The sequence below is a fragment of the Athene noctua genome, chromosome 12 (assembly GCF_965140245.1).
Source record: "Athene noctua chromosome 12, bAthNoc1.hap1.1, whole genome shotgun sequence".
NCBI classification, from domain to species: Eukaryota; Metazoa; Chordata; class Aves; order Strigiformes; family Strigidae; genus Athene; species Athene noctua.
This window is the reverse complement of record NC_134048.1, coordinates 22,382,921-22,403,939: the sequence shown is the minus strand read 5'-3', so window position 1 is coordinate 22,403,939 and position 21,019 is coordinate 22,382,921. Positions and strand designations below refer to the sequence as shown.

Sequence of the window (21,019 nt, the reverse complement as noted above, 5' to 3'; positions counted from 1 at the left end):
CTCAGCTTCCCTAAGGAAGTTTTATTTAAAAAGGTCCATCTCCTGGAAGATCAAGAGATCCCACATCACTAAGACAATTTTTTTCTATCCGTGAGCTTCAGTATTGTCGTTTCGAGCTAACAGAGGTTTTCAGAGCCTGGAGACAGGGCTCAGCACAGGACACCGGCGGCTCAGGGAGCAGCCTGGGCTTGCTTAGACACAGGGACTGCAGAAGACAAGACACATTTAACAGCCTTCCAACATGAAATTTGCTGCATGGAGGAAGGTGAAAAGGAGGGTAGAAACTGTTCTTCATTTTCAAGAAAAAGTTGTAGGAATAGTCTGGACAAAAGCTCTTGAGTAAAAGAGATTGTACAGTGTTTAATCTATAATCTATTTTATGTGAGTACTCAAGTATTTTACTTGAGTAAAATAGATTGCAGTAGATGTGATTTTTGCCAAGTCCTGTTTTGTGGCGGTCTTATTTGATTTTATGACACTGGCTGTAGCTGAAGTTGTAATTGCTGTGGAGGCATTTGCTGTGAGAACTGTAGTCTGACCAGGTACAGTTGTCTTTGGTTCCCAGCTCGCTCGTTAGCGTGTTTTGATGAGGTTTTCTGCTTGGAGACCATGGATCTTGGAAGCCCAACAGCCCTTGAGTAAACTGGATGTGGCAATTTTCTAACAGCTTTCAGGAGTGAGCAGTGGTGACACTAACACAAGTGACATCAGTTTTAGTCAGCTGCTGGTCCTCTGTATACAGGAAATTTTCTTTAAGTCCTTTTTCATAGTGAATCAAAAGGAAACCACATTGTGAACAATAGCGTTTGCCATGAACTGGAAATTCTTTGTTTACATCAACTTTATTCTCACCTTTAAGACAATTAAAGACATTTATTTTCAAAGGAAATACATGTCCTGGACAGCTGTCAGCATGCTGAAACTCGTACGAATTCCTGGCAGAGGCAGGGAATCTTTTTGGTGTATCTTGGTCCATCCTCACGAAGAGTTAAACAGCTGCATGTCACAAGCAGTTCTGCCTGCCTTGCAGATCTGCCATGTTAGTCACTTAAAAGGCTGGGGGGCGGGGGGGGAAACCCAACAAACCAAACAGTGTGTCTTCTCCCTCTCGCCACTCCTGCCCAGTTTACTCCCTTGGCACTAATTGCCGGGGGGTGGCAGATGTGGGCTCAGCACTGGTGCAGCCCTTTTTCTGCAGAACCCTTGTACTGGGAAGCTTGGCGATTCGTTTTCTACAACCATTTTTTTTAGGGAAAGGTGGAATCGCTGAGAACAGAAATCTGCCAAATCCCATTCACGCTCTCCCCCCCCAATGTATTCAGTATCTCACACAGAATTTGTCTCCTTGTTAGAAGTAGCCATAACTGTATTTTAAGGTGTTAAAATCGAAGCTGTGTGTGTTTCAGCATCTCTGCTCAGGCTTTTAGGACCCCTCCTGTGCAGGTCACCGACCAGTGACAATTTCACCGCCTAAAGGTGACACCACCAGCCATTCCCGAGCGAAGTTTCCCCCCTTTCCCCCCACCCCCGAGGGAGGGGGGATGCTCTCCTCCGCTTGCCTGGCGATCGCCCCTTTTAAGACGGAGCCGGAGGGCTCGGCAGGATGGGGAGAGGAGGAGGAGGAGGATTGCTAAAAATACCGCCCTGCGCTGGGGGGGCGCGCGGTGCCCGGCGGGGCGCAGGGAGCGCGCCTGGGTGCGCAGGGAGCGCGCTGCAGTGCGCGGCGGAGCGGAGCGGGCCGCAGGGATGCTCGCCCCGCTCCTGGGCTCCGCGGGTTCCGGCTGGCTGCTGCTGGGTGAGTGGTTTTTTTTTTTCCCACCCCCCCTAAAACCCCCTCTGCGGTTGGGATTTGTATCCCTTCCCGCTGCGTGCGGGGAACTCGCACCAATTTTCCGCAAAACGCCCTTTGAAAGGGGCTCTGCGCGCTGCTCCCCGCCCTGGGGCCGCTCGGCGGCTCCCCCCTCACCCCCCTCCAAGCTCCGGAGACTGTTTCGGAGGTTTGGAGGAGAAAAGGCGGGGGGGGAAGCACACCCCAGAGCCCAGATGGGAATATTTTATTCTGCTGCAGGCGTGCGGCCGGGGAGCCGGCACAATGGGGTGTTACTGCAGGCGCTCGGCAAGCTCAGCGGAAAACGCCTTACATAATTTCTCTCAAAGCATCTCGCCGGTGGGTTCAGGGGGTCCATCTCGGGCAGATTTGGAAGGGTACTTGCTTCGGAGCGGGTCTGTGAAATAGGGCAGCGCGCTGGGATGGGGGTGAGGGTGTGCGAGTCCCATTGTTCCGTGGGCAGGAGGTAACGACTGGAAGTGTGTCTGGACCAGGCGATTCTCACGGGTCTGCGATAGGAGCTTTAAACATTCAGCTTGAGATGATCTGCTGAGCTGATTCCAAATCGAGCCCTTTGGATCTGTGTGAAGTGTCTTTCCTGAGGAAAGGGAACGTTCGGTGTCTGCGCTGCTTCTCCCTTTATCCATCAAACAGCTTTCCTCTAGGCAGGCAGGCTTCCAAGGGGAAGAAGTACAAAGGGGAAAATGGTTTTAAAAGACAGCATCTTTGCATCGTTAAATGAAACATTCAAGGAGGGGAGTGCCAAAAATGGAAAATGAGATTATTTATGTTCCTACCTACGTGCTATTTTTGATTACTGAAAGGGATGTTTCACACTGGAAGGAAAAAAATGGGAGCCTAATATGACTGGCCTGAATTTTGTCTCTGAAAATATCCTGGTGGCTCCATTAAAATCGGTGGATTTACAGCTGCTTATATCAGCAGCTTGAATCAGCTGCTTTTGAACTGTAGCGAAACTCAGGCAGTGCCAGTATGGCCCAGAGGGAATCACAGGGGTGAATCAGAAAGCAAGACTTGGCTCAGAGGCTGCAGGCAAGTGTCTGTTACAGAATTTTGGGCCCTGAGGCCCCCGGGACTGCTCGGCGCTATGTTACTGGGTGTACCAGGCTTGTTTATGACAACGGGAGGAGAACTGGGGCCACTGGGAACGGGTCTCCTGGGAGAGCTCCTGCTCTTGGGTCTCCTACGTGATCTTCAAGGTCTTTTCCATCCTGGCCGATGATTCTGTGATTCTCCACATCCACCTGCAGTGTTGATCCCTGAGCCTCCTCTCTCGGTTTTTGCTCTGCCGTGTCCAAACCCATCTCCTCTCTGCAGCCGATGAACCCAACGGGGGTGTCCGTTCAGGTGTGGCTCTGACTCGGGGCCTCCCGTAACCCCACACTCGTTTTATTTGAGTGTGGATGCGACTTTAGCCCAGTGTTTTCATCTACAGAACGGGTGCTCTCGGGGGACAAAGGTGCTGTTACTGCCCTCTGCAGTGCCACCCTCCGTGGCAGCAGAGATGCACATCAACACAGGTCATGGGTGGGAGACAGATCCCACCAGAGCGCGGGGCCCTGCCTCACCCTGTGGTTGCTCCTTTCCTGCGTGGTCTCAGTTTTCCAGTGGCCCCATCCCATCGGACACCACTCCAAGTGGCAAAGGGGTCAGGGTGGCTGGGCTGATTTGCTGACCAAGGGGCTCCTTGGCCGCTATGGCCCAGTGCAGCACTCTTGTTTATTTTAAATTAATTTCTGGCAGCATTACATGGGTTTTGACTAGCTGAGAACAGGTCTATAATGCTCACCTTGGTGAGACAATGGTAAAAGTTGGAGAAAGACAAAGCTAATTATTTCCCCATGTGCAGACTTGGATGGTCTGACGGATGCACAGAGTGGTACCGTAAAATAAAACGACCCTAACAAACCCCCCTGGGGATTTGCGCATCGGGCAGGTTTGCTCGGAGCAGTACAAGGTTACAGTTTACCCCTTGTTCCTCTCCCCTTGAGCAAAAGTAAGAAATGCCAGAGACTCCTCTGCTCTCCTCCTCCCCCTTCATTTCACGTGGCTGCAACCCTGAGCCGCCTGCCCTGTCAGTCCTGCCTCACGGCAAGGAAGAGGAGGCCCAAGAAGGGAGTTCTGCCTCCACGGTGCCCTGTTTTCCCCGCTGGCACCAGCACATCTCCAAATATCTCCCGGTGCCTGTTTGCAGGGGAAGCAGGAGATTCATCTGGTGGTGCAGTAGAGTCCTACAGTGCCACTTGGAGACCTGGCGCTTGGGCGGTGACCTGAGTCCTTGCCGACACCCTCAAATTTGGGTCTCTGGGTAAGAAACGTTTCCTGCTGTGCTTTGTGTGTGAAACGGGGCAGATGCCCAAGGCTGCTCGGCCCAGCCCGTGGAGCGCTGGCTGCTGCACAGGAGGCAAAGCCTGTGCTATTTGGTGAGGTATATTTAGTTGCTTTCATTCTCCATCCCTCTATTACGGCTCCATTTGAACAGTTTCTAGATACCATCAGAAGGAAAGAGTAAATGATTTGGATTTCCCTGCTTGATTGCCGGGAAGGACAGCAGATAGCAATTTTTCTGCTCTGGACTAATCTAGACAATTTTTTTTTTGGATTCTTGTCTCCATGCTACTATGGATATTACAAATATATTCAAGTAATGAAAAGAGGAGAAAAGCTTCGAAGACAGATGGTAAACTGAATTAACTGAATACCCCCAGAAATAGGAAAGCTGACTTGGGAGCAAGCCAGCAACAAAGAAATACAACATTACATCAGTAAGAGTATAATTACCATTGTTCTGACGTCACCAAACCCTGCAGAGCAGCACAGGGTTGAAACCTTCCCTCGTTAGGACAGTTCTGAGAGCAATTTGAGAGAAATACCAGCATCTTCCTCCTTCATCGCTGCACAGTTGCGACCAGCACCTGAGTAACTTGTAGCAAACTGGAGGCAAGTCTGGGTGAGGCTGAAGAAGCGATGGTGGGTAACATGACACAGGCATTTATCTCTCGGTGGATGCGCAGGCATCCAGGGCGGCTCTTTTCCTGTGTTTTTTTTTTTCTTGGCTTTGCTAGATTATTTCTTCATACAGACGCAAACAAAACAATCCACTTAATCGCTCGCGCTCTGATCAGAAATGAACAGGAAGAAAAATAATAAATTGTATTAATAGATGTTCTTCTAAGTGCTCTGCATGTGTTCTTTGGTGATGGATCAATACAAGTAATGAGTTTTTTCCATCACTGCTATTTATGTCTCCTGTGCTACTGCACAAAGCCAAAGCCCTGCAGGTCCTTGGTGGTGGAGGGGGAGCCCATCTGTCCCTGCTCCGTCCCCACGGGGCTGCGGGTCCCAGGGGCACGGGCAGCTCCGAGGAGGGCCACCTGCAGGGTCCCTTCCTGCAGCTCTCCGGCCCTGTCCCCTCTGGAGAAGGTCCAAACTGCTTCGGCCTCTCTCGTCCCCTCCCTCTGAGCAGGAGGGCTTACAGCGCTTGCGCACCCGGATACCCTCTTACCCTGGAAACCGGTCAGGCGCAGGGGAGCGGCGAGCACGTGGCTTTAAAAGACGGCTAAATATGCTTGAAACGTATCCGTAAAATCTACGGAACCCCAGCGGGAGCCCTCGTGCTCCTTTCTGCACATTCCTGTAGTTTGCTGAGAGCCACGCCTGGCTCTCCAGGGGCTTTTTTTTTTTTTTTTCCCAGACGTGCTGATTCAGAGTCTCTGCGAATCCTATTTTGGAGACTCCAAGAAACTTCGCATTGATACCGTGCAATGTGCTACCGGTAAATGTTTTGCTGGGCTTGGATTGATCGCTGTCGTGTGCTAGCAGTGCTTACTGATGACAAGTCATTTACTGTGTCAAACCCTCCTTGCGCCGTAAACATTGTCACGGAGCCTTCAAGGTGACCTGTGGCTGGTGGGGAGGCGGGTGAGGCTGAGGGAAGCTTTGCCTGATTCTGCTTCTTCCTTATGCTCTGTAGATAGCTAAAATTAGAAATATTTCCCGTTCCATGGGAGACCGTGCTGTGGAAAACTTGGTGGCTGGTGGTGAGAAAGGGTAAGACACTGAGATGAGCAGGGATTTTTAGTCAGGAAAGAGTTTCAAAGTCTCAAGGGTAGTTCAGCCCCCAGGGCCCCAGAGCTGGTCCCCACGCTCCCTGCTGCAGTCACACATTGTCCACACTCTACTCACCACTGGGGCTTTTATGAGCAGTGGTGTAGGTACAACGTGTAGCAGATGCTATGGAAAAGTCTGGCTAAAAATACAGACCCTGCTTGGCACAGGCCGAGTTCACAGCAGGCTTTGGTGAAACCCTGCAGTGATTCTCCCACAAAACCCAAATATTTGACTTGCTGTCCCAGAAGTTCCCCTATTAGCCACACAAGGTGCTGGTCTGCCTTTCCGTGCTGTGTGGTACACCGCTCCCCAAAACGTGGGAAGGAGATAAATCCAACCACCTTGCCCAAGTCATAATCTTTTTTACCATGGGAAGAAAGTGTCACTTCTCAAAAAAAAAAAAAAAGTATCGTTTAGTGGAAATCATCATCTTGTTAGGAAACCCCCAATTAAGGGAGGAAAAGACTTTATATTTAGACTTGTGTGCTATGGTGTGGCAAGACTGCAGCTCACATTTCCATTTGCTCAATGATGTGGCTGCTGTGGTGTAGATACAATCTCAGAAACACCACATGTAAACTACAGCAAACAGTTTCCACCTCACTACTGCAAAATCACTGTCGGAGGGGTTGGCCACGGTGAGGTCAGTGGGGTCCAGAACTACCTGGAGATTTTTATGTGGCTTTGCCCATTGAGGTCAACCATGTCACTTGGCCCAGGGACCAGCGGTTCCTGTCTGACGGGAATGCTGCACGAGTGGCCAGAAAAATATTCAGAAAAATAACCCCAGAGAAGGGCCTTTCCCCCGCTGTTGCTGGTGGCCAAGGTGGTTACCTGTATAAACCCAATGCCTAGTGGCCAAACTCCCAGCCAGCCTTCACTCCTACTGCTGAGGGTGTTGGTAGGAAGGAGGGGAGCACCGGTCCCACACCCCGGCACGGACACCTGGGTGCTCCACACCAACACCCAGCCCTTGGAGTTGTGCTTTGACCACAGATGAAGGGCGGGTGCCTCAGCTGGATTGTGGTCACTGCAGAGCCTTCCTTTTTGAGGGGCATCTTCAGATCTAGAAGCAGCAGGAACCTGGGGTGGGGGGGTGTCACCTCAGCTGGTTCTTCCGCAGAAGTGTCCCGCTCTCTGCTGGGAACGCCCTTTTGTCGTGGAAACTTGTTCTAGAAACTTTTGCTCTGAAATCTTCCAAGTTTCAGCTCAGATTTGCTTATGACTGTTCTAGATCCTGCATGTTCAGATGCCAACGGGATGTCTCAGCCGAGCCATTTGGTTTCCCGCCATGTTTCCTTCCTGACCCTCCTCTCGAAGGGAGTCACCCACACGGCAGCTCTCGGTCTCCTCCTGCTCCCAGGGCCGGGTCCCTTCTCCAGCCCGGCAGCTTTTCCCTGTGGAAAGGGTGGGTTTCCTGCTGCTGTGGAGAGCCAAGCTGCTGCGTTGTTTAGTCTGGAGCAGAGGAGGCTGAGGGGAGACCTCCTGGCCCTCTGCAACTCCCTGCCAGGAGGGGGCAGAGAGGGGGGATGAGTCTCTGGAGCCAAGGCCCCAGCGCCAGGCCCCGAGGGAATGGCCTCAAGCTGCCCAGGGCAGGGTCAGGCTGGCTCTGAGGAAGGATTTCTGTGCAGGAGGGGCTGTTGGGCGTTGGAATGGGCTGCCCAGGGCAGGGGGGAGTCCCCGGGATCCCCGGAGGGGTTGAAGAGTCGGGCTGAGCCAGTGCTGAGGGATCTGGGGGAGTTGGGAAGGGTCAGGGGGAGGGTCATGGTTGGGCTGGAGGAGCTGCAAGGGATTTTCCAACGGAGATGGTTCTGGGATTCTGTTTGTTCATGGCCAAGAAGAAAAGAGGCTCAGATGTCCTTCCCTTCTCCCACCAGCCATCGAGAAAACGCCACCACATTGCCCCCGTGCACAAGCTAGAGCAGCCCCTGGGGTTGGTGACGGTGCCTGGGGAGAGACGAAGGCTCAGGGGCAGCTTCCTCGGGGAAGGACGCGTGAGCGTCAGAGCCGCGCTCCAGAGCAGCAACAGCTCCTTTCCCAGGGCTGCCAACCCCCTAACATCAGCTCAAGGAGCGTTGCAGACGTTGCTGCCATGGCCGGGGTGTCCTGCCCGCTGCTAGATGTCACCAGCTGAGAGCCACAGCCAGGAAAGCACGGCCGGTTTGCTAAACTGGGATTCCTTTATTTTTTATTTTTTATTTTCTCCGAGGACAAGTATGAGCTGGTCAGCACACGAACCAGCACTGAGATTGCTAAACTGATTTAATTTACTTTCCCCCCCCCGCCTCCCCTCTTTTGGAAAAGTATCTAGCAAAAGAGGAAACCATTCTGCTGTTGATTTAAATGAATTGGAAGTGATCTAAGCCAAACTTGCACTGAAATTACAAACGATGTGAATGATGCAGATATTTAAATGTCTTTTCTGCAGATTTCTGCAGGGAACAGTATTTGGGTATTAAAAGTGGAAAGAACATTATTTAGAGCTTGTTTCTAGATTGTTTCTGATGGTGGAGAGAAAAGACAAATATGTTAGAATCCCTATGGAAATGTTATTTGTATTTTACTTTGTCCAATACAGCTCAGTTTCAGGTAGAACCACTCTCCATAACTCCTGGTGACCTAATTCAGAATTAATTTTTCTTCTGTAAATTGTTCAGACTTCGAGCAGCCCAGCTGGGGGCAGCGTGCGAGCAGCGAAAGGTTTTGGGGGTGCCGGGGGAGCAATCCCCAGTGACCTCCTCCTCCTAACCCTGCGGAATGCCCGAGCCCTGGTTTTATTTTGCCTAAAAAAGGGCTTTTTTTTTTTTTTTTGTGCCGGCTGAGCGAAGCCTCCTCCCGGTCAGGCAAATCCCCGCAGCTGAGAGGCTGCTGAGGGTGGTGTGATGCTCTGACCTGCCAACAACAATTCAGGGCTGTGTTTCCTTTCGGAAAAAGCATTTGCATATCCTCTATTCACTTTATTTGGTTAAATACATCTGAAAAGGCAAAAGCTCTGGGTCACTGAGACTGAAGAATGGGTTGTCTGAGGGCCTCCCCCCACCTTAACTCTTTGAAACCTTGCTCCAGTGTCTTAGAGACACGTCCTAAAATATCCAGAAAAGGGGATTTAAAGGCTTCACTTGCTGCAGGGAAGGGGAAGGGGGTTGGAGATGGGAAGAAGAGACAGCAGAAGGGTGCCACGGACCTCTGAACTGAAAATTCACTTATGTGCAGCCATAGACAGTCTTGAGGAGTTTGCAATATTCAGCACGGACAGAAATGTCTTCCCGGGGACTTGAAAATATCTGTGAAAACAGGAGAGCAAAAGCAAGTTACAGCCGTGTCGGGCGCAGACACGTACAGGGTGCTGCGGGGTGCGACATCAGAAAGTGGTACTGGCTAGGAACAAAAATACAAATAACCCAAGTGCTGCTTTAGTTCCCAAAATAAAAACCCTAAAGCAACAGCAGAGATCCTGAAACATAAACCAAGTGTTTAAAAACATTCAAACAATGTAGCCCCTGGTTATTACTGTCAGAAAAAAATAAAGTTTTAGTGGAGTATTTCACCTGGAATATTTAAGGATAACTCAAATCGCAGCCCAACCACAGATTTCTCAAAAACCATCCACGAGATGATGCCAACCCCCTCTTTCTCCCCCATTTTCCAGCGCCGCGCCAGGCCCTCGCTGCGGGGGGTACTGGAGCTGGGTGTGGGCTGGGGCTGGGGCTGGTGGTGGGTACTGGGGCAGGATCCAGCCCCGGCACCTCGCTCTGTGTCGCCCCGCTCAGCTGCAAAATGGAGACTGTGCTGCTGGGCGCCTGGGAACTGTTTGGAGGATGACAGCTGGGAAGAGATGCATAAGCAATAAAAAGCATCATCCCGGGTTTATTTTTGTTCCTTTGCCATCCATTGGCATCCCTGCGGTGCAAGGAAATTAAGGGCTAGAGGCAGAGGAGGCAGAAACACTTGCCTGGTAGCCTCATATTAGTGTTCCTAATTATCAAATTAATCCTCCATACGCTGCCTTCCTGCTGCTCTGTGTCAGTGGTCAAAAATATACGCGGTATAATCAATACAAGCATAATATCTGACCAAAAGATATAGAAAGGAGAAAGAGACTACTAAAAAGAAACACAAGGGGAGTGAAGTTCCCCCATCTTTTACATGACTTACATTATCTTAGTTAGTGGCTGGTTTTTATTTCTAGTCACGGCAGGATTTTCCATGGATGGGCTGTAAGGAACGTAGAGATACTGTTGGCAGATTTCTGTTCAGTAACTGAAGCTATGGTCCTGGGTTATGGGAACGTCCTGAAAGATGAAGCTGAATTTTTCCCGAGGTATCCTCTATGTTTTGAAGTTCCGTGTGGGACTCGGGGCCGTGCAGTGATGAAGCCCAGGAGCTCACGGGCTGGCTCTGAGCCCGCTGTGGTTTCCTGGGGGTACAGCCTCGGTTACCTGCCCTGGTGGCTTTACACCCCCCTGGCTATAAGCATCACTCTGTTTAAAATTCAACCTTAATCTGTGTTTCTTATTAATTTTGATAAAGCTTAAAAGCACAGAGGAATTCAATGTTACTCTCTCTTACAGAACTCTTCATGCACGTTGTGTTTGACTGTGGGCATTAAAAGCATTGTGACTTACTGATACCATTTTTTTTTTTTTTTTTTCCTGGACAGGTGAGGTCTCAGCCAAATCCCATAAAAGTCCTTTGAAGTCTTTCCATTGATTTTACTGGTAGTTGGATCTCACTGGGCTTTAGACTGAGCAGTAAGCAGCACACAAGGTGAAGTCTTGTTTCCTTTGTACTTGTAGAGCATACACATCCCTGACACACCGAGGTGAGGGTCAGTTTGCGGCAGCTTTCTGCAGAAGCCACCCGAGTCCTGGTTTGGAGCACAAAGAGCTTTGTGGCTCCCCTTGCCTTGGCCGGGTGCTGGGTGCTCAGCACCTCGGGGCTCAGCCGTCAGCCTCACGCTCTGCAGAGCGCAGCTCACACACCCGCAGGAGGATCTCACACACGCTCGAACTGTCCTCGGAGTTCCAGTGCCAAGGGCTCTCGGAGCAAAACCCTGTTTATGGCAAATTGCATGCATCTCCTTGGCTGCGGGTCCAAAAAAGGAGGTTGTCTTCCCATAAAACACTCTCCTGATGGCTCTGCAAACCACCTGGCAGAAAGTGCTGAGGCATTGGGGAAGCTTTTATTCTGTGTATTACTTAAGAGTGGGTTTACATCCATCTCCCCTGAAGATAGGAAGCCTAAATCCAGTTTCCACCCTTTAGTTCTCTCTCATATTTCTCCTATGGCTGTCCAGCCAGCGAGTCCTTGTGCTGTATGTATGTGCAGCAAAAGCAAGACAAGAGAAAGGCAATAACTGCTCGGGGTGTTTACCCGGGAGGTGGAAGGGTCCGGAGCTGTCCTGAAACACTTGTTTAACTGAAGCCCCCGACCTGTGCTGAGTATGCTGCCCACTGTGAGCTCCGTGGAGGTGGGCAGGAGTATTTGTTACCAACAGGAGCTTGAAAGAGCTCCGATAAATAAACGCAGCACAGTTAACTTGTTTTTAATCCGATATGTACTTAAAGTCAATATTCCCACATCCCCTTTGGAGCACTCCATCATGAACACAGCTGTGTTGTACCTGTGGGCTACAGGCACCCAAGCACCCAGCCAGCTCCGGGCTGCTCACACACCTGAAAAATTTTCCTGACTTCAGAGTTTCTGTCAAGCTGTGGCTCCTAAGGAACAAAGGGACAAGCATCTGAGCTGCTGAATGTTATCGAGGTCCCACTAAGCCAGCACTGTGAACTGATTTACACCTGCACATCGTTTAGGCCAGTACTGCCCGCCCTGCCCTGGCAATTTTATGAATTAAGCTTGATTGCAGAATACCCACACGTGAGCCAAATGAGTGGTGTTGGACAAGCTTCCCTGAAATCTCATTAAATGTCTGTCCCTCTTCGTTCATGAGCACTGTGTTCTTTGAGAATTCTTCGGTATACACTACAAGTGTAGGATGTCACAAGAACATTTCAGGACAGGTCAGACAGAAGCTCTATTAATTACAATAATAGTGAGAGAGTGTTCAGACAGTGTCTCTGCTCCCCTCTTTGCCAGCTGACCGTGGACATCCACTTTATATACAGTTTCAAGGAAAAAAAGAGCTGAGGAAAATAGTAATTTCAATATTAACAAAGCCAGAGATCTATCTCTGGGAGGGATGGGCTCCTCCTGTGCCTTGCTAACTGCCACAATTTCCAAAAAATATCAGTAAATAAGGTGGCAACATGGAGAGGGGCTGCTGGGGGGGGCCCAGAGGAGCGACCCAGGGGGCTATTTTAGCTCAGGAGTGGGGAGGTGGAAGCAATCACAGATCGCTACCTTCCAGTGGAAGGTTCTTTTAGTTAGGAGAAACATCTTGGCCAGACCTTTCTGATCTTGTATACTGCTAATTTTGCCATCGCAAATGAATTGCAAAGGTTTCGTTTAGTTCTTATCAGTGTGAATTAGCCAAAAAAAAAAAAAAAAAAAGTTTTGGCTCAATGCCAGGATTTTTTTTGCTTTTAATATATGTAAGGATGGTATTGGCAATAGTTATTCACTCGCTGTTTTATTGATTCCGATGATTTACATTTATTCTACCCCAGCTATGAAGTTTCTAATTTAGCAAACTAGGACTGGCAACGCAGATTTTTCTCAGTGTTAGAAACTTCATTTTGTGACGACTTTTCCCAAAGGGGGAAAAAAAAAAAAAAAAAAAAAAAAAATGATGCTGTCTTTCATTTTAAACCGAGCATTTGCAGGAAGGCTTTGCAGTTTTGCATCCAAAAGCCTTGCCTCGAGTCTGTTAGGAACCGTAAAGCTTCCAGCGTGACAAATAGATGTGTCAAAGTCATGCAATATTCAGCAGCAGAAGGGGTGAGTTTTGCCCATCTGCGAGAAGCTGGAACAAGGCTCCCACCGCCGGGAACTGGAGCCTCCAGTGCCTCAAGGGTTACACTGGGGCACGGCTGCTGCCGAGCTAATCCAGCCTAAGCTGATATTAGCCAAGTTTAACTTCTTTCAGCAGTTTGCAGATGGGAAGGGGGTGGGACGGCCCGGAGTCAGCAGTTCTTCCCCAAGTCCATGAGCGCCGGCTGCGGCGGCCCCAGCCCCGGCCATGAGCTGACTGGGGGGGGGCTGGGGGAGAGGAGGGCGAGCGCCTGTCCCCGCGGCTGGTAAGTCCAAGGTTATTTTTATTTTTATTCTTGAAACGTCGGGGAGGAGCCCGGGTGAGACCCCGGAGGGTATCGCTCCAGCCCCGGGGTGGCCGCAGGCTCTGCTGTAGTTGGGCTCAGGGATGCTGAGCAAGACAAAACCGGAAAAAAAAAAAAAAATATAAAATTAAAAGGAGGGGAAGATCCTGTGTGTAGAGAGAGACCCCACGGGCGCTGTTGCTGCAGGAAAAAGGGGTCTGGGCTGCGCTTCTGGGGTTTGCAGTGCGGGGAGAGCCCGGCGGCGCGGCTGGGGACGGGGTCAGAGCGCAGCGCCACAAAGTTTGTGGCTTTCGCAGTTTCCTGTTGTTTCTGATGTTTCTGTTGTTTCTAACAGCCTTGGGGAGGCGGGGGGAGCTCTAGGCCGGCTCTGCCTGGAGACCCCAGCGCGGGAGGCGGCCGGTCCCGCGTGGGCAGGGGAGCCCCAGCCCGGGGACAGGGGGGGCTGCGGCGTGGGGACCCCCCGGTCCCTCCCGGGTGGCAGCGGCTCGGCCTGCGCAGGGGTCAAGGTCACTTGGGTGCAGAGGGGGAGGATGGTCTCTGGGGTGCCCCGGGAGGGCTCTGCCGGTTTGGGCTTCGTTCCCCCAAACTCCCGACCCCACGCGCCGGGGCTGGTTCCCGACAGCAGAGACCGGCAAACTCGTGTCGTTGTTGCTGACAGCCCGGGCGCTCTGTACAGCGAATTTTCACCACCCAGACTTTGAGGTGGGCTCTTTGTGATGAGCTTTTTTGGGATCTCCCAGTGCCGGCGACAGACATTTGGTGCCTTTGCCCAAAGCTCCGCAGCGGTGGCGGGTTCCGGGTGTTCCAGGTGCTGCGGGATGCTTCACCCCTCCTTCGGGCACAGAACCACCTGCCCGCCCCAGCCATGTGGGAAGAGCCTGCTGGGGTGCGGAGATGGGTGGGGTGTACCCCGGTGTGGGGTGCTCGCTCAGGGCGTTGAGTGGTGTTGTGTTAGTGTGTGCCCGTCCCTGGGGCGTCCCCGAAGTAACCAGCGCCAGGCCCCGAGGGAATGGCCTCAAGCTGCCCAGGGCAGGGTCAGGCTGGCTCTGAGGAAGGATTTCTGTGCAGAAGGGGCTGTTGGGCGTTGGAATGGGCTGCCCAGGGCAGGGGGGAGTCCCCGGGATCCCTGGAGGGGTTGAAGAGTCGGGCTGAGCCAGCGCTGAGGGATCTGGGGGAGTTGGGAAGGGTCAGGGGGAGGGTCATGGTTGGGCTGGAGGAGCTGCAAGGGCTTTTCCAACCCGGATGATTCTGTGATGGGGACAGGGTGGCTTGGGGGTGTGAAGAGAGTGATTTCAGGGGTTTTGGTGAGGATCCTGGAGGGTCCCCACTTGTTCATGTACAGCAGGGCCGCGGGGTTCAGCTGCCGAGGTGGCTGCGAGCCGCTGTGGGGCCTCCTTGGCAAATCTTCTGCACCAACCAAACGTGGTTATTTGCTGTTTTCCAGCACAGTGAGAACAGTCCCAGACACGGTGACCATTCCTGCAGCAATCAGTCTGTTTTTACTGGCTTCATGTGCAAGAGAGACTCAAAGTTATGTTCCTTTAAAGCATGGTGATACTCTACACACAGAAAACACACGGACATTATTTTGGGGAGCTCTGGCTGTTTGTGGGCGCTGTGCTGACCATAGGCTGGGTCTGGGCAGGCAGAGGGATGGTCTGAGCCATCCCCACTGCCCATCCACCCACCTGCAGCGGAAGGAAGGATTTTCTTTCCTTCAGTTTTTTTGGCACATGACCTGCCTTTTAACCCTGATTTTTCTCGCCCCTCATTGCACTGTGAGGTTGCCAAACAAGCCTTGAGCAACTTTCAAGGCCTCCTTGGGCTGTTAGTTTGCTCTGGGGTGAAGCCTGGGCCCGGTTCAGGCAGTCACATTCTGTGTGCCCAGGGTCTGGATAAAATCCTGCTCTCTTGGGGTGTACTTACACCTCTGGGGTCGCCCCGCTCCTTCCCACAGATGGGCTCCTTCAGAAAAGCACTACAACCTGCAGGGCACTTGGTTGGTAATTAACCTGGTCTAATTATAGACAGCTTATCATAAGTGAGGGATACAACAGTATTTATAACAGTTAGATCATGACACAACTGTTACTTTTTTTAAGCTCCCATTTTCGATGTCATTTTCTAGTTTCCGATTCCAGCGTGACAGTCCTCACGCCGTCCCCACGGGCACACGATTGACACACAACTGGCAGAGGGACTTTTGGTCTGTTCATCGTTCATATGGCTCCGCTTTTACCACGGTGGCAGGTCAGCAAGTTTGGGAGCTCTTCAAGCTGTAATATTGGCTTAAAGAGAATTGCTCCTTGTAATAAAGACAGAGCTTAGCCGTTAGATGGTACAAGGTAGCAGGTCTCAGCCTCAGTCTATGTATTCTGCAGATTAAAATCTGGGGTGTGACACTGCACGGGCAGCACCCTGCAGACAGCACCCGGCTGGATTTCCAGGATCTTCGTGACTGGGGGCAATGCCAGCTGCGGTGTGGCCCACTTAGCCCTGCTGCAAACACTTTCTGCGTAACGGTTGATATTACAGAAGGCAACACAAAATTGAAGTTTGACCAAGTAAGAGATTCAGTCCGGTCTGAGTTGTCAGTGAAATGACACATGGCTGGGAAGTGGTGTACCAAATGTTCCTCTTCATTCTTATCCCCTGCAGGCCTAGCTCTGAGCGTGCCATTGTGGTGTCTCTTCAGCATTATGGAAAGTCTTCTATAAACTTGTTTAGGTTTCTACGCTGCTTTAATTGATGCATTCCCAGGGCTGCCATCCTTGCCTGAATGTAAAGCAGTGGCCGTGCAGGATGCTCGGAGCGTTATTCAGAAACCACTTTATTCTGGTGCCGCTGCCAAAAGAAACAACAGAAAAAAAACCCAGAAAGGTTTGCATGGATCAGTCTCCCTGCACCATTCCCTGGGCCGCTGGGCAATTATTTGTGGAAAGGCAGGGTGGGGGTGGGAATGACTCCGGGGGCAGGCAGGGGGCAGGCAGGATGGCTCCTCGCATGGCACCCTGCGCCATCCAGCCATGCCTGGGCTGTAGTGGGGTATCACAACCTGCGTGGGCTCGGCTGTGGTGGGCTCCTGGTAGGGCAGGGGGTGGATGTGCCATGGGCTGTGGAGCTGCCCTGCTCCCACCAGCCGTGGCCAGTCCCCGTGGCCCCACGCTGCAGTTCCAGCATTAAATGAAGCTGCCCTGGGCTGTGCTGCTGCCCCCCAGCACCACGTTTCTGGCTCCATCATGGCACCAGTGCTTATGATGCCCTAGGGTCACCCCAGGTGGGGATTTGGTTGGCAACTAACCATTTTTTCACGTGCCCCAGGCTGGGCATAAGGCACAGGGGGACAGTGGCTGGTGGTGGGGAGCCCCATGGCTGTGTCCAGCAGTGGTGAGGGTTTGGGTCACCCCATCCTGCTTTCTGGTGTCCCTTCAACCCCCCCCCTTATGTCACTGTGACCGGTCTCACACGCACTGACGTGGCCAAGGGCAGGTGTGGGACCTGCCTGCATACCTGTCCCTGCCTGGCAGCGACCTGCCACGGGGACAGAGCAGAGCCAGCCCCCAACAGCCACGGCAATGCCTGCTCGTCAACCAGCTTCTTCCCTGCCTGGGCATGCGAGAGTGGAAAATTTCACCCCAAATCTCCTTTCCTCCACCCAGCCCTGGGCTAGAGGCTTTGCAGACCCAGATGGCCGCAGAGGGACTGGCTCTGGAGTATGTAGGTGGGGAGACTGAAACTGAGCCTGGCAGCGAGCTGCAGAGGGGGTTCCATCCTGCCTGGGTGCACTGAAGGGCAGCGTGTAGTCTGCAGGGGTACAAAAAGCGATCCCCAAGGGTGCTGGGTGTCCTGGGGGTTGGGGCTGGTGCAGTCGAGTGCTATTAACTAGCAGCCTCCTCCGGGCAGTGAAAAGTGTGCTTTTCATAAAAGAAAGAAAAGGGGAGAATAAAGAAAGTAGAACAACGAAATGAGAATTAGCAAGGTCGGGAGCTGAACTTCCCCAGCCCCCGCTGGTTGCCGTGGTTGGACCCCCCCTTTCCTTCCCCCACCGCATCCAGCTGGTGGACCCCGCGCCTCTGCACTGACCACAGGCTCCACGGTACCGAGGTTTGTTTAAATCCGATCAATATTTGAAGGCGAATGTCAAAACTCTGCCTGGCAACAAGCCGTGTTGCAGAGCACCGTTGTCTTTCCGCTCTGCAAAACCGGCTGTGGTGGGTGCAGCTGCCTTCTCCCTCTCCATTCAGCTCTTCTCTTTGTACTCTGCCCCAGATAACTATTTTTATGCAATTATTTAAGCTGTTTGTTCACTGCCTGTCACATGGCATTCGAGAACCATGTAGTATATGGGACAATCAACCATCAATGTCACACGCAAAACCCACAAAAAATACCCTCAAACCAACCAGATCCCTTCTTCCCAAGAACGGAGGTTTCCAAGCAATGGTGGGTACCTCTGGGAAGGGGGGAGCTTTGCCAGACGCTCTGTGAGCAGCTTCCAGAGCTGAACCCCAGCCCTGGCAAGAGCAGCACCGTGGTGCAACGCAGGGACAGAAACCAGCCCCGCTCTGAGGACGCGATGCCAGCAGGGCACAGCGCTGAAGCGTCAGCCCCAGAAAGCCAGCATGGGATTCACTGACGCCTGTAAACTTTGCTATAAGGCCGAGGGGGAGATTCTCTCCTGCTTTAGCCACCTCCATGGGTTGCTCCCGCGGGCCACGCTGCCTGCGAGCCGAGGAAGTGGGTCGGGGAGGATCAGGCTGTGGTTTCCCCAGATGAAACTGCAGCCTCTGCGCTGGTTTTGGCCCAGCAGTGTGAGCGGGCCTGACAGAGCTGCAGGCAGAAGACCAAAGAGCCAGAAAACCACACAGCTCGTCGGGTTTGCTTTTTCTTCTGGCTGGGTTCTGGTTTAGCTTGGGCAAGCACACAGCAGCCACGCTGGCACGGGAGGGATGCGATGAGGAGGACAAGCGGGTGCAAAAATATCCCAGATGGGTTTTGCCATCTGAATTTCATCCTCTGCAAACACAGGCTGCAGCTTTTAGCTTTGGTCAGTGAAAGCTTGTGACTGGTTCATCACATGCCAGCGCTGGGTAACATTTTAAGGACATTTCAGCAGTTAGAGGAGCTTTTTTGTCACCGTGCCTTAGGCAATTGATAGACTTCAGAGACAACAGAACTCTGTGCTGTTGAGTTTTTTTCCTTTCTGGTAGGAAACTTAAAATGCTTGCACGGGCTTCCTAACGCTTCGTTATCCAGATGAGTGGCAGATTTGGACCAGGATCCCAGTCTCGGCTTTCCTGTACGCGTGAGTCATGGTGGTTCAGAGCGCGGCTGTGCCGATCCGCTCGGGGGTGCGAAGGGTATTTTTAGGTTGGCTCACATCTGTGAGCTGTGCCCGCGGGTGGCGAGGAGGTGTGGGACTGGGGGATGGAGCTTTCCAGGGGGGGTTTGGCGTCAGCAGCTGAATAGGTGGACCCGACGCAGGGGGACGAGGACGAGCTGGCGGCGTGGCGCCGAGCACACGGCGTTTCCAGCCAGCCGGGGGGTGGATTTTTGCTCTCTGAAACATTACATGTGTAAAGTAAGATCTTCTCACAGCCACTGAATTATTTATTGAATAATTTCTCTTGGCAGGGGATTGGTGATGCTGTAGATGTTTTGGATACTTTAAATACCTCTATTTATGTGCGATTACTGTGCTCTTTCTGTAAAATTGGACTTTGAGGACATTGAGCTCCTTGTTAGTATTTTCCCCTTTTTAGTGGATGCTTGCAAGGATCTTGTGTCTTGCAAATGCATTTCTCGGCAGAGCTGGGAGCTGGAGGCCAGTGCTGCTCCTCGGGGTTGCTTGGAGATTGCCACCTTTTGTCTGTGTCCAGCCTTCGGCCTTGGGGTGACGAGGAGGCTGGAGGAGGCTGGTGGGGCAGCGCAGGGCTCTGATGCCGTGGTCGTGCTGAGGAGCCTGTGCTGTTCACACGCCGGATCCTTGGTGAGAAGGAGGTTTTTTCAGGAGGTGACATCTCACCTTTTTGTGAGATGTCTCTGCAGTAATGCTACTGGCACAAGTGTCAATCATCAGTCACCCAGAGGAGGGGGAAATTTAATTTTTTAAATATATATATTTATATATCTGGAGCACAGGTCTTATGAGGAGCAGCTGAGGGAACTGGGGGGGTTCAGTCTGGAGAAGAGGAGGCTGAGGGGAGACCTCCGGGCCCTCTGCAACTCCCTGCCAGGAGGGGGCAGAGAGGGGGGATGAGTCTCTGGAGCCAAGGCCCCAGCGCCAGGCCCCGAGGGAATGGCCTCAAGCTGCCCAGGGCAGGGTCAGGCTGGCTCTGAGGAAGGATTTCTGTGCAGAAGGGGCTGTTGGGCGTTGGAATGGGCTGCCCAGGGCAGGGGGGAGTCCCCGGGATCCCTGGAGGGGTTGAAGAGTCGGGCTGAGCCAGCGCTGAGGGATCTGGGGGAGTTGGGAAGGGTCAGGGGGAGGCTCATGCTTGGGCTGGAGGAGCTGCAAGGGCTTTTCCAACCTGGATGATTCTGGGATATTTCTTTTAATGTATATATAGATCTCATTTTTTAATGTGTATATATATTTTTTATATATGCACACACACACAAGAATATACATCCACATCTGCGGACAAAAAATTGTATGTATCTATATAATAGTACCCAATCCTTTGGCAGCCTTATCTCTGAGACAATTTTTCTGCACCCAGAGTGAACCTGCTTGCATCTCGTAAAAAAAAAAAAAAAGATTCCAGCTTACATCACTGAGCCAAGCTTATACCACAGCCCCAACCACATGGTCCCGTTCATTCATCCCTGTCCCCTCCCTGCCCTGCAGTGACCAGAGGTCATGTGAAAACATCACCAGCTTCCTCCCCGTGAAGTTTATTTGCCTTATTCCTCTCCCGCGGATCAAAGGGCCCTACCACAGCCCCATGTCTGCTTCCTGCACCCCAGACACCCAGTTTGGGGGGCACTGAGCCCCTCGACATCTCCACCAATATGAAAGCAATTTGATCTAAAGAGGCTTATGTCCCATTGAAACCTCGTTCTTTAATAGTCTCGTTGGCAAAAGGCCAGTTTAACAGATTGGATGGGTCTGATTCCCAAAGAAAGGGGAGAAGGATGTTTTTCATTAGCAAAAATAAAATATAAAAATGATAACCTGCTTTTACTGTGTTTCTTGCTCACTGGGTACTTGTCCAGTCTTTGCTGCCCAGAGAGATGCCGCAGCCTCGCAGGTGGTGTGGGCCTCTCCTCCCTTGCGGGCTCTCTGTGCAAACAGATGTCCAAGAGCAAATCCACGTTCTGCATCCATCACCCCTCACACCTAATAGGCTGAGTCCTGGCATAATAATCCAAAAAAAGGCAATTTAATCTCTAAACTGGTTCTTTTTTTTATTATTTATTTATTCATCTCAATTATGACTCAGAGTTATAGTGGAGCCATAGTCAGTGAGGACGTAATTAAATATAAAATTATGATTTGACCCTGCAAAGAATTGTGTAATCTAAGAAAAACACAGTGATTGTGGTTTATATACTGTTGCACTTGGGAGTCAGTTATTTCACTCGCAACGGGTAAAATTAAGCATCTGCAAGAGTTTATTTTGGTCTGGTTTTTGTGGGTGGGGGCATTTTTTTTTTTAACGGAAAACACAGTTTTGATGAAAACACACTGTCCCAAAAATCCAATCAGGGGTACATCACACAGGAGCTGTGGGAGTTTGCTTCGGTGTGGTCTGACTGAAGGAGAGAGGCATTAAATGGGGAAAGGGGCTGTTGCGAAACATGTCCCTTTAGAGGAGTGAAA

At 51.6% G+C, this 21,019-nt stretch overlaps 1 protein-coding gene across 3 annotated transcripts in view; it reads left to right on the top strand.

Moving 5' to 3' along the window:
• Window positions 1-1,687: 1,687 nt before the first annotated feature.
• Window positions 1,688-21,019, top strand: part of ACSL6 (acyl-CoA synthetase long chain family member 6) — a 60,085-nt gene continuing 40,753 nt past the window's right edge. For 2 of the 3 annotated variants that reach the window (XR_012634438.1, XM_074916544.1), the window contains exon 1: window positions 1,688-1,795. Coding sequence is in view for 1 of the 3 variants with exons in the window: in XM_074916544.1 (XP_074772645.1) it covers window positions 1,747-1,795 (49 nt within the window). In the remaining 2 variants the exon portion in view is untranslated. Of the gene's footprint in view, window positions 1,796-12,942; window positions 13,159-21,019 lie in introns of those variants that run through there. The other variant, XM_074916545.1, reaches the window with a different exon arrangement.